The following is a 12,283-nucleotide window of genomic DNA, read 5'->3' on the forward strand; positions in this document are numbered from 1 at the left end:
GTTCATCTCCTGCCTCAAATCTTTATCTCAAAAATCTGGGCCATCCATCCATTTGGGCTCTGTGTGACTGCTTTATTGTTAATGATGCACCTTTCAGGTGAGCCATTTAACTGAGGCCCTCTGAGGGGGGGGCATAAAATCTGCCATGGTGCTGTTTTGAATGAAAGCAGACAAGTTAATCTCCATGCCTTGGCCAAAATTGACTGTCAATCATCACAAAGAAAAAACATATAATATTGCTGCTTCTGGGAACATGAAATGTGCAAGTTGGCAGCCGTGTTTGCTGCATTACAACAATGCCTGCAACTCATTTGGTTGTGAGGCATTGTAGGGTTGTGAAATATCATAAAAGTACATCTTTCATTTGCGAATAAACTCCTGATTGACCTGATCTTGTGAATTATATTGTAGTGACTGTCTATGATCACAGGAGGGTAGTGCTGCTTTCAACTGAAACTGAAGAAAAATCTGCAGAATCCACTCAAACTCTCACTTAGATTAGATTACATTACAGTGTGGAAACAGGCCCTTCGGCCCTACAAGTCCACACCGCCCCGACGAAGCGCAACCCACCCATACCCCTACATTAACCCCTTACCTAACACTATGGGCAATTTAGCATGGCCAATTCACCTGACCTGCACATCTTTGGACTGTGGGAGGAAACCGGAGCACCCGGAGGAAACCCACACAGAGAGAATGTGCAAACTCCACACAGTCAGTCGCCTGAGGCGGGAATTGAACCCAGATCTCTGGCGCTGTGAGGCAGCAGTGCTAACCACTGTGCCACCATGCCGCCCGAAAGCTACTTATTTCCAATGATCTCATAATGCAAATGCGTTGAACTTAAATTACAGCTAGTTTTTGCACTATCTCATTCAAGTTATTAGATGAGCCCCTCCCCCATTCCTTTCGAACAAGAATTTTGAACTAAGAAGCATATTAGTTTATGCAAAGTTAAAAATCACACAACACCAGGTTATAATCCAACAGGTTTAATTGGAAGCACTAGCTTTCAGAGCGCTGCTCCTTCATCAGGTGGTTCAAAAGCTAGTGTGCTTCCAATTAAACCTGTTGGACTATAACCTGGTGTTGTGTGATTTTTAACTTTGTACACCCCAGTCCAATACCGGCATCTGCAAAGCATTAGTTTATGTGGATTGATTTGTCTGTGGATTAGGCTGGTCTACATTTTGTCACAACTGCTTTCACAAAAAAAGAAAAAAATGTTAACTTTATGGAAGTTTTTTTAACCTAGACAAGTGAGACATGGAGATTAAAATTATTCATTCTATTGTGTCCAACTCATAAAACACACCTTAATCATACCAGATACAGATATCTGTTGGAATGTAGCCAAGGTACAAAGTAATGTTGGAGGGTAGTGCTATTGGCCAAAGCAATTGTGTGAGCTGTATTTTGGAACTGTGCCCTTGCGAGCTGATTTCTAAACAGTGTACAGTCCCATTGGCGTTATCCTTCAAACTAAGATTACAGGAACTTGACCTATTCTTTCTGCAGGTAAGAAGCTCTCTCAGAAATTTTCTTTCTTAGAAAAAGAGCTCTGAATGTTTGGGTTCTCTCTCTACTTTTATATTTTCGGGATACTGCTTCACATTGGTTAAACCGTTGCAACTGCATGACGAGTAGCAAAGTCTTTCAGTGGCAAAAGAACTTTCATTTCTATGGCACCTTTAATGTGGTTAAACATCCCAAAGAATCTTGCAAGAGTGCTGTAAAACAAATTGCTCATAGAGCCACATAAGGAGGTGTTACAGCGAATGACCAAAAATGAAAACAAGTTGCTGGGAAAGCTCAGAAAGTCTGACAGCATCTGTAAAGAGAAATCAAGAGTTTGGGGAGCATGGTGGCTCAGTGATTAGCACTGCTGTCTCATAGTGCCAGGGACCTGGGTTTGATCCCTGCCATGGGTGACTGTCTATGTGGAGTTTGCACATTCTCCTCGTGTCTGTGTGGGTTTCCTCCCATGATCCAAAGATGAGCAGATTAGGTGAATTGGCCATGCTAATTTGCCCGCAGTGTTCAGGGATGTGTAGGTTAGGTGCATTAGTCAGGGGTAAAAGTAGACAAATAGGTCTGGTGAATTACTCTTCGGAGGGTCAGTGTGGACTTGTTGGGTTGAAGCCTAGCATGTCTGCAAGGCCTGTTTTCACACCACATGGATTCTATTAACATTTCTGAGGAAGGGTCACCAGACTGGTTACTGTTAACTCTGATTTCTCTTCACAGATGCTGCCAGACCTGCCGAGCTTTTCTGGCAACTTCTATTTTTGTTTCTGATTTACAGCATCTGCAGTTCTTTCAGTTTTTAACCTGGCCAAAAAGATGGCTTTAAGGAATGTGTTTGAAGTGGAAAGAGGGTTAGGGAAATAGAAATGTTCTAGAAGCACATTCCAGAGATCTAAGAACCTGAAAGTAAAGTTAGCAATAATGGAGGGTTTAAAATCACAACCTATGTTTGCCCTTAGGAAATCAGGTCATGAGTGAAAAGGTGCTCGAAGGGTATTTAACTCCTTGAAAAAGGGAGGTGCAATTACAGGATTGTCCTATCAGAACAATGTCACTCACTGTCTCTTTATTTAAAGACTAACCTTTTTCTGAAAATGGATCAGTTCTGGGCACTGTATCTCAGTAAAGAGATATTTAGGGGGAAGGTGATAGCCTAATAGTATTATTGCTAGACTATTAATCCAGAAACTCAGCTAATGTTAAGGAGACCAGGGTTTGAATCTTGCCATGAAAGATGGCAAATTTGAATTTGACTTGTATTAGACTAACCTTTTTCTGAAAATGGATCAGTTATGGGCACTGTACCTCAGTAAAGAGATATTTAGGGGGAAGGTGATAGACTAATAGTATTATTGCTAGACTATTAATCCAGAAACTCAACTAATGTTCAGGAGACCAGGGTTTGAATCTTGCCATGAAAGATGGCAAATTTGAATTTGACTTTTAAAAAATCTAGAATTAAAAAGTTAGGTACAGAGAGAGAAAGATATTTGCTCTGATGAGGGAGTTTTATTTTATTAGCTCGTGAAATGTGGGTATTTCCGGCTAGGCCCACATTTTTTACCCATTGTTACTTGCCCAGAGGGCAGTTAAGAGGTGCATTTCCTGATGTATAGTAATGATCTTGATTTGGTGTGCAGGAGACAGTTTCAAATGGTATAAAACTTGGAAATATTGCAAACAGTGAGGACTATAAAAAGGACAGTGACAAGCTGGTGGAGTAGGCAAGACAGGCAGCAGATTAAATTCAATGTGGAGAAGTATGAGGTGATACATTTTGGTAGAAATTTTGAGCCGATAACGTCAAGGATACTGACACTCTAACAGGAGTGCAAGAGCTAGGAGACCTGGATGCACAACGCATATGTTATTAAAGGTGATAGGATAGGTAGAGAGAGCAGTCAATAAAGTATTCAGTATCCTCAGCTTAATTCATAAAGACATGGATTACAGGAGAAAGGAGTTTATACTGAACTTGTATAAGACACTAGTTAGTCTAATATTGTCTGGCATATTTTCAACAATACATTAGGAAAGATGCAACTGCATTAGATAAAGCGTTTTGAATTAGAATTCCAAATGTGCAAACAGGGCCTTTAGCCCAACAAGCCCACACCACCCCTCTAAAGAGTATCCCACCCAGACTCATTACCCTACATTTCCCCAGACTGATGCACCTAACCTATTCATCACTGAACACTGTGGACAATTTAGCACGGCCAATTCACCTCACCTGAACATCTTTGGACTATGGGAGGAAACCCACAGGGAGAATGTGCAAACAGAGTTCTGCCCAAGGCTGGAATTGAACCCAGATCCCTGGTGCTGTAAGGCAGCAGTGCTAACCACTGAGCCACCATGCCACTCTATGAGAATGGTTCTGGGATGATATACTTCAATTGTGAAGATACATTGGAGAATATTGAGCTGTTTCCCTTATAAATGAGAAAGAGGGGATTTGGTAAAAGTCGTGAAGGGACAGGACAGATTAGGTGAGGAGAAGCTGCTCCCATGTGTAAAAAGATCAAGAATGAAAAGGCATATATTTAAAGTAACTTAGAAAAGAAGTGAATACGATGTTTAAAAAGAAACCTTTGTCACTCAGCAAGTAGTTAGGGTCTGGAATATGTTGGCTGGAAATGTGGGGGAGGCACGTTCAGTCAGGACATTGGAAGTTTATTTGAATGGAGGCATTGTGCTGGGTTAGGGGGAGAAGACAATCAAATGCTCATAATGCTCATTCAGAGAGCCAGGGCAGGCATGATGGGCTGAATGGCCTCTTCCTGCAATTCTATGACGTTGTGATAACATTAAAATTAGAGTTAGGCCATTCCTCCCTCACTTCACGCAAAGGGATATGGAATTCTGGAATGCTGTCCCTCAAAAAGCTGCATATGGGGTCAACTAAATGTTCAAAACTCTGATATGGAATCAAAGTGAATAGAAGGAGCAGAGATGCAGGTCAGTTATGAAGGAATCAAATGGTGGGATGGAACAGGCTTGTGGGGCTGAATGGCCTCCTCCTCTTCCTATGTTCAATGGAGGTCTCACTACTGGGCTGAGATTTTACGGGTCTAATTGGTCAGTTACGGGACTTAATGGGCTGAGGGGAGGGTGAGCTCCTCACCAACTCTTCCCCCACACCCCATCATCTTCTCTTCCGCTGGAGGAATCACTGCCACCATCTTCCCACCCATGTTTAACTCCCCCCCCGGCGGCTCCATTGAAGTCCTGGTCCCTGTTATATCTAAAAGCAGAAGCCTGTCTTCATTCAGCTCCTCATGTTGAGGGCCCAGTCAGGATGGCAGTACCTCTACAGGACTTTGTTGCACCCCACGCCGCAACCCCAGAAAAACAAAGGGCAAAATGCCAACCAGGTTCCTTGTTCCCAATTGCTATAGAATCCCTACACAGTGTGGAAGCAAGCCATTTGGCCCAACAAGTCCACACCGACCCCTCCAAAGAGTATCCCACTCAGACCCATTCCCCTACACCACCCCTGACTAGTGCACCTAACCTACATATCCCTGAACAGTAAGGCCAATTCACCTAACCTGCACATCTTTGGACTGTGGAAGAAATCAGAGCACCCGGAGGAAACCCACACAGACAAGCAAACACAGTCACCCGAGGCTGGAATCAAACCTGGCTCCTTGGCACTGTGACGAAGCAGTGCTAACCACTGAGCCACCCCTATACAATGACCTGTTAGAAAGTGTAAGTGTATGGATGATGCACAAAAACAGGACTGGATTTAACTGTAATGGTCCTGCCCCCTCCATCAAATATTCCACTGACGTGACTACTGGCCCCTTGGCAAGGCTCTGTTGCCATGGAGACACAGCACAATCTGTCAAGTATAAATCTCATGGAATAGTGGAACTGGTTAATGACCTATTCTTGTAAAGAACTTCATTGCTTCAGTAAAAGTAATCGGAAAGGATTTTTTTTCCTAGAAATGAGTCATTGTAGGAGAAAGAAACTTTGCAGATAGTTCCTGTAAATGTTAAGTTTGGATCTTGGGGCAAATCCTTTGTGATTTCTCCTCTTTCTCAAACAGTATAAACACAAACACACTTAACACACTCCGAGAGAGCCCTTGTAAATCATTCATCAACTCAGCGTAATAATGGAAAAGCTACTCTCATTTGGCATTGAAGTTAGAACGTTTCTATGAGTGAAAGTTGGAGCCAGTAAAATGTATGAACAACTTGGATAATATGGATCCTTTAGCATAGCACATTGTCAGAAAGGGATGGGTTACAAAGCAGAAGGTAGGAGGAGAAGAAAGAGCTGATTGGAATAAGGGGTGGATTTTAAGAAAAAGCTGGATTAATGTGTGGAGGAGGGAAGGTGAATCACATTAACAAAGAGTGGCAATGTTGCATGTATTTTAGCAGAATTCTACCTCCTTGGCATCATCATATTGAGGAGGCTCATACTCCTGCTTGGACCCAGTTTGTGGCTGACCAATGGGAGTTGCATTTTGGGTGGATAGCACGGACCCCGTCGAATGGACCTTGGCACTAAAGTGGGGTGGAAGTCCAGCGGTGACTGTGGCTGAGAGAAGGAGAGAAACCAGAGGCAGTGGAGTCTCTTTGTGAGGTCCACACGGACCTCTCAGGATCCCTCCTGAATTAAATGAGGCCTTAATTTGTAATATGTACCTTGTCCAATTGCAGGGGCTGTGAGTACTACCTGCAGTTTGTTCAGATTAGATTCCCCTACAGAGTGGAAACAGGCCCTTTGGCCCAACAAGTCCACACCAACCCTCCAAAGAGTAACCCGCCCAGACCCATTTCCCTCTGACTAATGCATCTAACACTATGGACAATTCACCTGACCTGCACATCTTTGGACTGTGGGAGGAAACCAGAGCACCTGGAGGAAACCCACGCAGTCATGGGGAGAATGTGCAAACTCCACACAGATAGTCGCCCAAGGCTGTGAGGCAGAGGGCTAAACACTGAGCCACAAACTCAGTCAGATCATGACGAGAAACCAGTTCAGGAATTGATTTAAATACCACTGTCCTATTTTCATCAGGCGAGAGTGTATTGTTCAATTATTAAAGATGTGAGCCCAATTACTTTCCTTTGAATCTTTAGTCAGGCCTAACCAATCAACCCAAGCGAACACCAATAATAAACAGTGTCGCATAATCAAACACAGATCAACTGAACAATTGATTTCTTTTGTAAACCTAAATTCTGCATTCTGGGAATAGGATATGCTTTTACCTAAATTGTACCGGATACACACTGATTTGGAAGCATGGTATTTGATTAAACACAAGATTATTTGATTGTATTATTTGTATTTCAGGAGACGACGCTAATGCCTACCAGTGTTCTACTGCCTATGAACAAATGAGCAACGTAACATAGACGGGCCTGTACTATAGCACCATGTCCCTTGCCATCCACATACTGGCTTGTGTATTCGGCACAGGCTCATGGGTTGCCATCAATGGCCTTTGGGTGGAGCTTCCGCTTATTGTGAATGTTTTGCCTGAAGGATGGGACTTGCCCTCTTATCTCACTGTCATCATTCAACTAGCTAACGTAGGACCCCTGTTTGTCACTCTCATGCACAAGTTTGCTCCAGGGAAGATGAAGGAGATTGTTGCTATCTATGTTATTATCAGCATCGGGATCTTGGCCAGCTTGCTGATGGTGTTCTTCTGGAAGCAAACTACGTTGCTGGTGGGCACACCTCACAGTACAGCCTTTCTGACACTCACCTTCTTCTTGTCACTAGTGGACTGCACATCCTCCGTGACCTTCCTTCCCTTCATGATGAGACTCCCGACCAAGTACATGACCACCTACTTCATTGGAGAGGGTCTGAGTGGCTTCATTCCTGGCCTTGTGGCACTGGGTCAAGGTTCTGGGATGATCAAGTGTGTGAATGCTTCAAAGCCAGTCAACGCGACCACTGGTAACTTCACAGAGGGGGCAATTGTTCACCAGATTGAAACTCATTACTTGTCTGCCAACTTCTCCACAGAGACATTCCTGGCTTTCCTCACGGTTATGATGATTTTCTGCTTGCTGGCCTTCATTTTCCTCACACGGGTTCCTCACAAGATGCTTCATGAAGTGCAAGTGTCAAATGAAGTGTTGCATTTCTCAACCACTGAACTAGAACTGAATAAATACATCCCTGAGCAACCAGCAGATACACAGAGCTTCAGTCTTCACGATCCAAGGAAGGCAATGGACAAAGCTAAGCTTGCGGCCGAAACACAAAGTGTGTTGGTCAGTGCATTCTCTAAGTATTCCAAGCAGCAGCTTCTCTTCATTTATCTTCTTGTTGTCTGGGTGAATTCATTGACCAACGGTTTCCTACCATCAGTGCAGACATATTCATGCCTACCCTATGGAAACATTGCTTACCACTTGTCTGCTGCTCTGGGTTCCATGGCCAATCCTGGTGCCTGCGTTATTGCTCTGTTTGTACCCAACAGGTAGGCAATGCCAAACGTTGTGGAATTTGGATGTGGTCAGACTGTCCTAGTGGGTCCATTCTAATGTCTTCTTAAATATAACAGAATGAGCATGATCAAGCCATGAATTGTGATGTGATGCCCACTTGATGTAATTGGCAAAAACTTGCTGGGAAATGACTCTGTGTAAGAGCCAATACCTAGCATTCCTGGGGAAATAAAAAAACTCCACATAAGTGTAAATTTTGGTGCTTTAGCAAATGATTTACTGATTAAATAAATCAAAGATATGAGCAGTTTCTCACAGACAGCACAATCCTTTTTGTTCAATCTCTCTTTTAGAAACAAAACAGGACAAAATAACCACTTAAAGCCACAGTATCATCACAAAAAGCAACTCAATGGCAGCTATAGAACTGGAAAACTTTGTAGCATGTAAGGAAAGCATTCAGCCCTTATATTGGTCATTGCTGGTTGCTATGTTAAACCAAAGCCATTATCACTGTTCTTGTTTGCAGCATTGTTAATGTTCCCCACAGATTCAGATTCTTCTGACACCTATAAAGATTAGCTCAGACTGTCCCAGTACTAAATTGATGGGATTTGTGTCCATTTCTTGCCTGAAAAATGGATGCAATGCATATTGATTTTTACAGAAGGGGGCTTGGTAATTGGGTGGGTGTGCAGTCAGGTGTAGGCAGGCAGAGCATTGTTATTTGAGATGGTGAGCCTGCATACAAGCCCAGTTAGAAGAAGCAGGCACTGCATCAGGAATCAAGTAGTGAATCAGTAGCAGGGAAAACAGGAGATTGAGTTCCACGTGGGCAGTTGGGTCAGCAATGACTGAGAAGCAATTGTAAGTGTACCCTAAATTGTCACCTGGAGTTGTCACCAAAGTCCTGACAAGCTGTCATTGAAAAAGTACAGTTTTAAAAATAAAAACATGACAAACCTCTATAGAGTGCTGCATAGTGGGTGTAGATCTTGATATAAAAGCCATGGTGATGTGAGGTGGCATATGCTGATGACCAACCACCATCATGCTGTGAATACTTCTGTTAGCAACTGTAACATGCGGATGAGACATAGGTTCCTAATACACAAGAATTCAATGAATCTTTATTCCAGCTCTTGGTACCTCCACGTTACTCTACAATCAATGGTACTTGTGAGTCTCAGATGAAGCTAAGCAGCTTGGATATATTGCAGCAAGCTTCCCTTGGCATGCCATGCTCCAAGGGGACAAAACTCAGTAAGATGGAGACAGGTGCTTTATAACATAAGAAGATAGGAGCAAACTTAGGCCATTCAGTCCATCATTTCTTCTCCTCTATTTGATCATGGCTGATATATTTCTTAACCTTATTCTCCTGCCTTCTCTCTGTAACCCTTGATCCCCTTACCAATCAGCATGATGCAGCACAGAGGCTCAGCGGTTAGCACTGCTGCCTTACAGTGCCAGGGACCCCAGTTTGATTCCAGCCTCGAGCGACAGTCTGTGTGGAGTTCACACATTCTCCCTGTATCTGCGTGGGTTTCCTCCAAGTGCTCTGGTTTCCTCCCACTGTCCAGAAATATGCAGGTCAGGTGAATTGGTCATGCTAAATTGCCCATAGTGTTTAGGTGCATTAGTCAGAGGTAAATATAGGATAGGGGAATAGGTCTGGATGGGCTACTCTTCAGAGGGTCAGTGTGGACATGTTGGGCCAAATGGCCTATTTCCATACTGTAGGGAATCTAATCCAATCTAATCAATCAAGAACCTATCTACTTCTGTCTCAAATACACTTAATGACTTGGCCTTCACAGCCTTCTGTGGTAATGAGTTCCACGTATTCATCACCCTCTGTCTGAAGAAACTCCCTCACCTCAGTCCTAAAAGGTCATCCCTTCACTGTGAGGCTGTGCCTTCAGGTCCTAGTCTCTCCATACTAATGGAAATGTCTGCTCAATGCAGGCCCATCAGTATTCTGTAAGGTTCACAGATAATCCCTTCAGCTTTTTAAACTCCATCGAGTACAGACCCAGAGTCCTCAACTGTTCCATATATGACAAGCCCATCATTCCTGAGGTAATTCTTGTCTACTTCCTCCATTGACAGCACATCCTTCCTGAGGGCCCAAAACTGCTCACCATGTTCCAAATACAGCCTGCTTAGAGCCTTATGCAGCCTTGCCAGTACATCCCTATGCTTGTATTCAAGCCCTCTTGAAATGACTGCCAACATTGCATTTGCCTTCCTGACTTCCAAGTGAACCTGCATGTTAGCCTGAAGAGAATCCTGAACTAGGGCTCCCAAGTCTCTTTGCGCTTCAGATTTCCGAAGCCTTTCCCCATGTAGAAAATAGTCTGCCCTCAGTTTCTTCATCCAGAGCATTAATGTATTACATAAGTAGTTGTGGTTCCAACAGTGGCCCCTGCAGAACTCTACTACTCACCATTGTCTTCCTGAGAAAGATCCCTTTATTCCTGCTCTCTGCCTTCTGCCAGTCAGCCAATCCTTTATTCATTCAACTACCCTGCCTCTGACACCATGAGCTCTTATCTAATTTTGTGGCCTCCTGTGTGGCACCTTGTCAAGGCTGCCTGGAAATCCAAATTGATCATGCCTGGCTCTCCTTTGTCTAACTTGTTTGTTACTTCCTCAAAGGAGAGCTGAAAATGTGTTGCTGGAAAAGCGCAGCAGGTCAGGCAGCATCCAGGGAACAGGAGAATCGACGTTTCGGGCATAAGCCCTTCTTCAGGAACTTCCTCAAAGGAATCTAACAGATTTGTCAGGCACGATGGCCTTGTTGAAGATGCTGACTCAGCCCTATTTTACTATGCACTTTCAAGTACTCCACAATCTCATCCTTAATAATACAGTCATAGAGATGTACTGAATGGAAACAGACCCTTCGGTCCAACTTGTCCATGCCGACCAGATATCCTAAATTAATCTAGTGCCATTTGCCAGCACTTGGCCCATATCCCTCAAAGCTCTTCCTATTCATGTATTCATCCAGATATCTTTTAAATGTTGTCATTGTACTAGCCTCCACCACTTCCTCTGACAGCTCATTCCATGCACGCATTATCCTTTGCGTGAAAAAGTTGCCCCTTAGGTCCTTTTTAAATCTTTGCCTCTCACCCTAAATTTATGCTCTCTCGTTCTGGGCTCCCCCAACCCAGGAAAAAGACTTTGTCTATTTATCCTATCCATGCCCCTCATGATTTTATAAACCCCTATAAGGTCACCCCTCAGCTTCCGATGCTCCAGGGAAATAGCCCCAGCCTATTCAGATGCTAAAATCTTAACCAATGACCAAGGTTAAGCTAATTGGCCTATTACTTCCTGTCTTCTGCCTCTATTCCTTCTCAACTCAGAACCAGAGTTCCTCAAGCAACCAACACTTGCTACAGATATGATCACTATGAACCACTATGGGATCACCAGCTCCCACGATGTCATTACAACACATCATTTGGGCTGGCATCTCTATTTTAATTACATATTTGTTAATTTGATTTTTACAAATTTCATACTGGACTTTTAGTTTGTTGCCTGTAAATATTTCCCCATTAACGTTCAATCTGAAAGTAACCTACAATTAGTAGCTATTACCAACCAGTGATCTTACGTTTTACCTGTGGTGTCAGTGTTTTGTGCTGGATGCTGTGTTCTGAGCTTTAATTTACCCTGTTAATAAAAAAAGACCTTACAAACTATGAGCAAAACAAAAGTAAGCACAAAGCTCTTCTTCCCCTCAGCACTGAACTCCCACACTGCCTCCAAAGTCCGTAAACTACAGACTCACTTGGGCTATGTCTCACTATGGATGGGATCTCTCCTTCCTGACTGTGCACAGCTTACTGATCACATGCCAGCATGAGCGTGTTCCTTAATGGTATACCAACCATCTGCTGTGAGGTGTAACGCAATGAATCTCGTGACCATAAGGAGTCATTGAAGTGAGTATGGAAGATATACTTATGGAGCAGCTAGCTAGGCAATGAGGGACAAAAGGATAGAGAGTCATAGAGTCATAGAGATGTACAGCATGGAAACAGACCCTTCGGTCCAACCCGTCCATGCTGACCAGATATCCCAACCCAATCTAGTCCCACCTGCCAGCACTGGGCCCATATCCCTCCAAACCCTTCCTATTCATATACCCATCCAGATGCCTTTTACATGTTGCAATTGTACCAGCCTCCACCACATCCTCTGGCAGCTCATTTCATACATGCACCACCCTCTGAGTGAAAAAGTTGCTCCTTAGGTCCCTTGTACATTTCCCCCCTCATCCTACATCTATGCCATCT

The 12,283-nt window shown here is 43.5% G+C and overlaps 1 protein-coding gene across 2 annotated transcripts in view; it reads left to right on the forward strand.

Annotated features, from left to right (window-relative positions):
* The first annotated feature begins 1,443 nt into the window (after window positions 1-1,443).
* Window positions 1,444-12,283, forward strand: part of slc52a3 (solute carrier family 52 member 3) — a 34,609-nt gene continuing 23,769 nt past the window's right edge. For both annotated transcript variants that reach the window (XM_043710030.1, XM_043710031.1), the window contains exons 1-2: window positions 1,444-1,521; window positions 6,856-7,999. In XM_043710030.1, coding sequence (XP_043565965.1) covers window positions 6,939-7,999 — 1,061 coding nt within the window. In that variant the 5' untranslated portion in view covers window positions 1,444-1,521; window positions 6,856-6,938. The remainder of the gene's footprint in view (window positions 1,522-6,855; window positions 8,000-12,283) is intronic.

The sequence above is a fragment of the Chiloscyllium plagiosum genome, chromosome 20 (assembly GCF_004010195.1).
Source record: "Chiloscyllium plagiosum isolate BGI_BamShark_2017 chromosome 20, ASM401019v2, whole genome shotgun sequence".
Lineage (NCBI taxonomy): Eukaryota > Metazoa > Chordata > Chondrichthyes > Orectolobiformes > Hemiscylliidae > Chiloscyllium > Chiloscyllium plagiosum.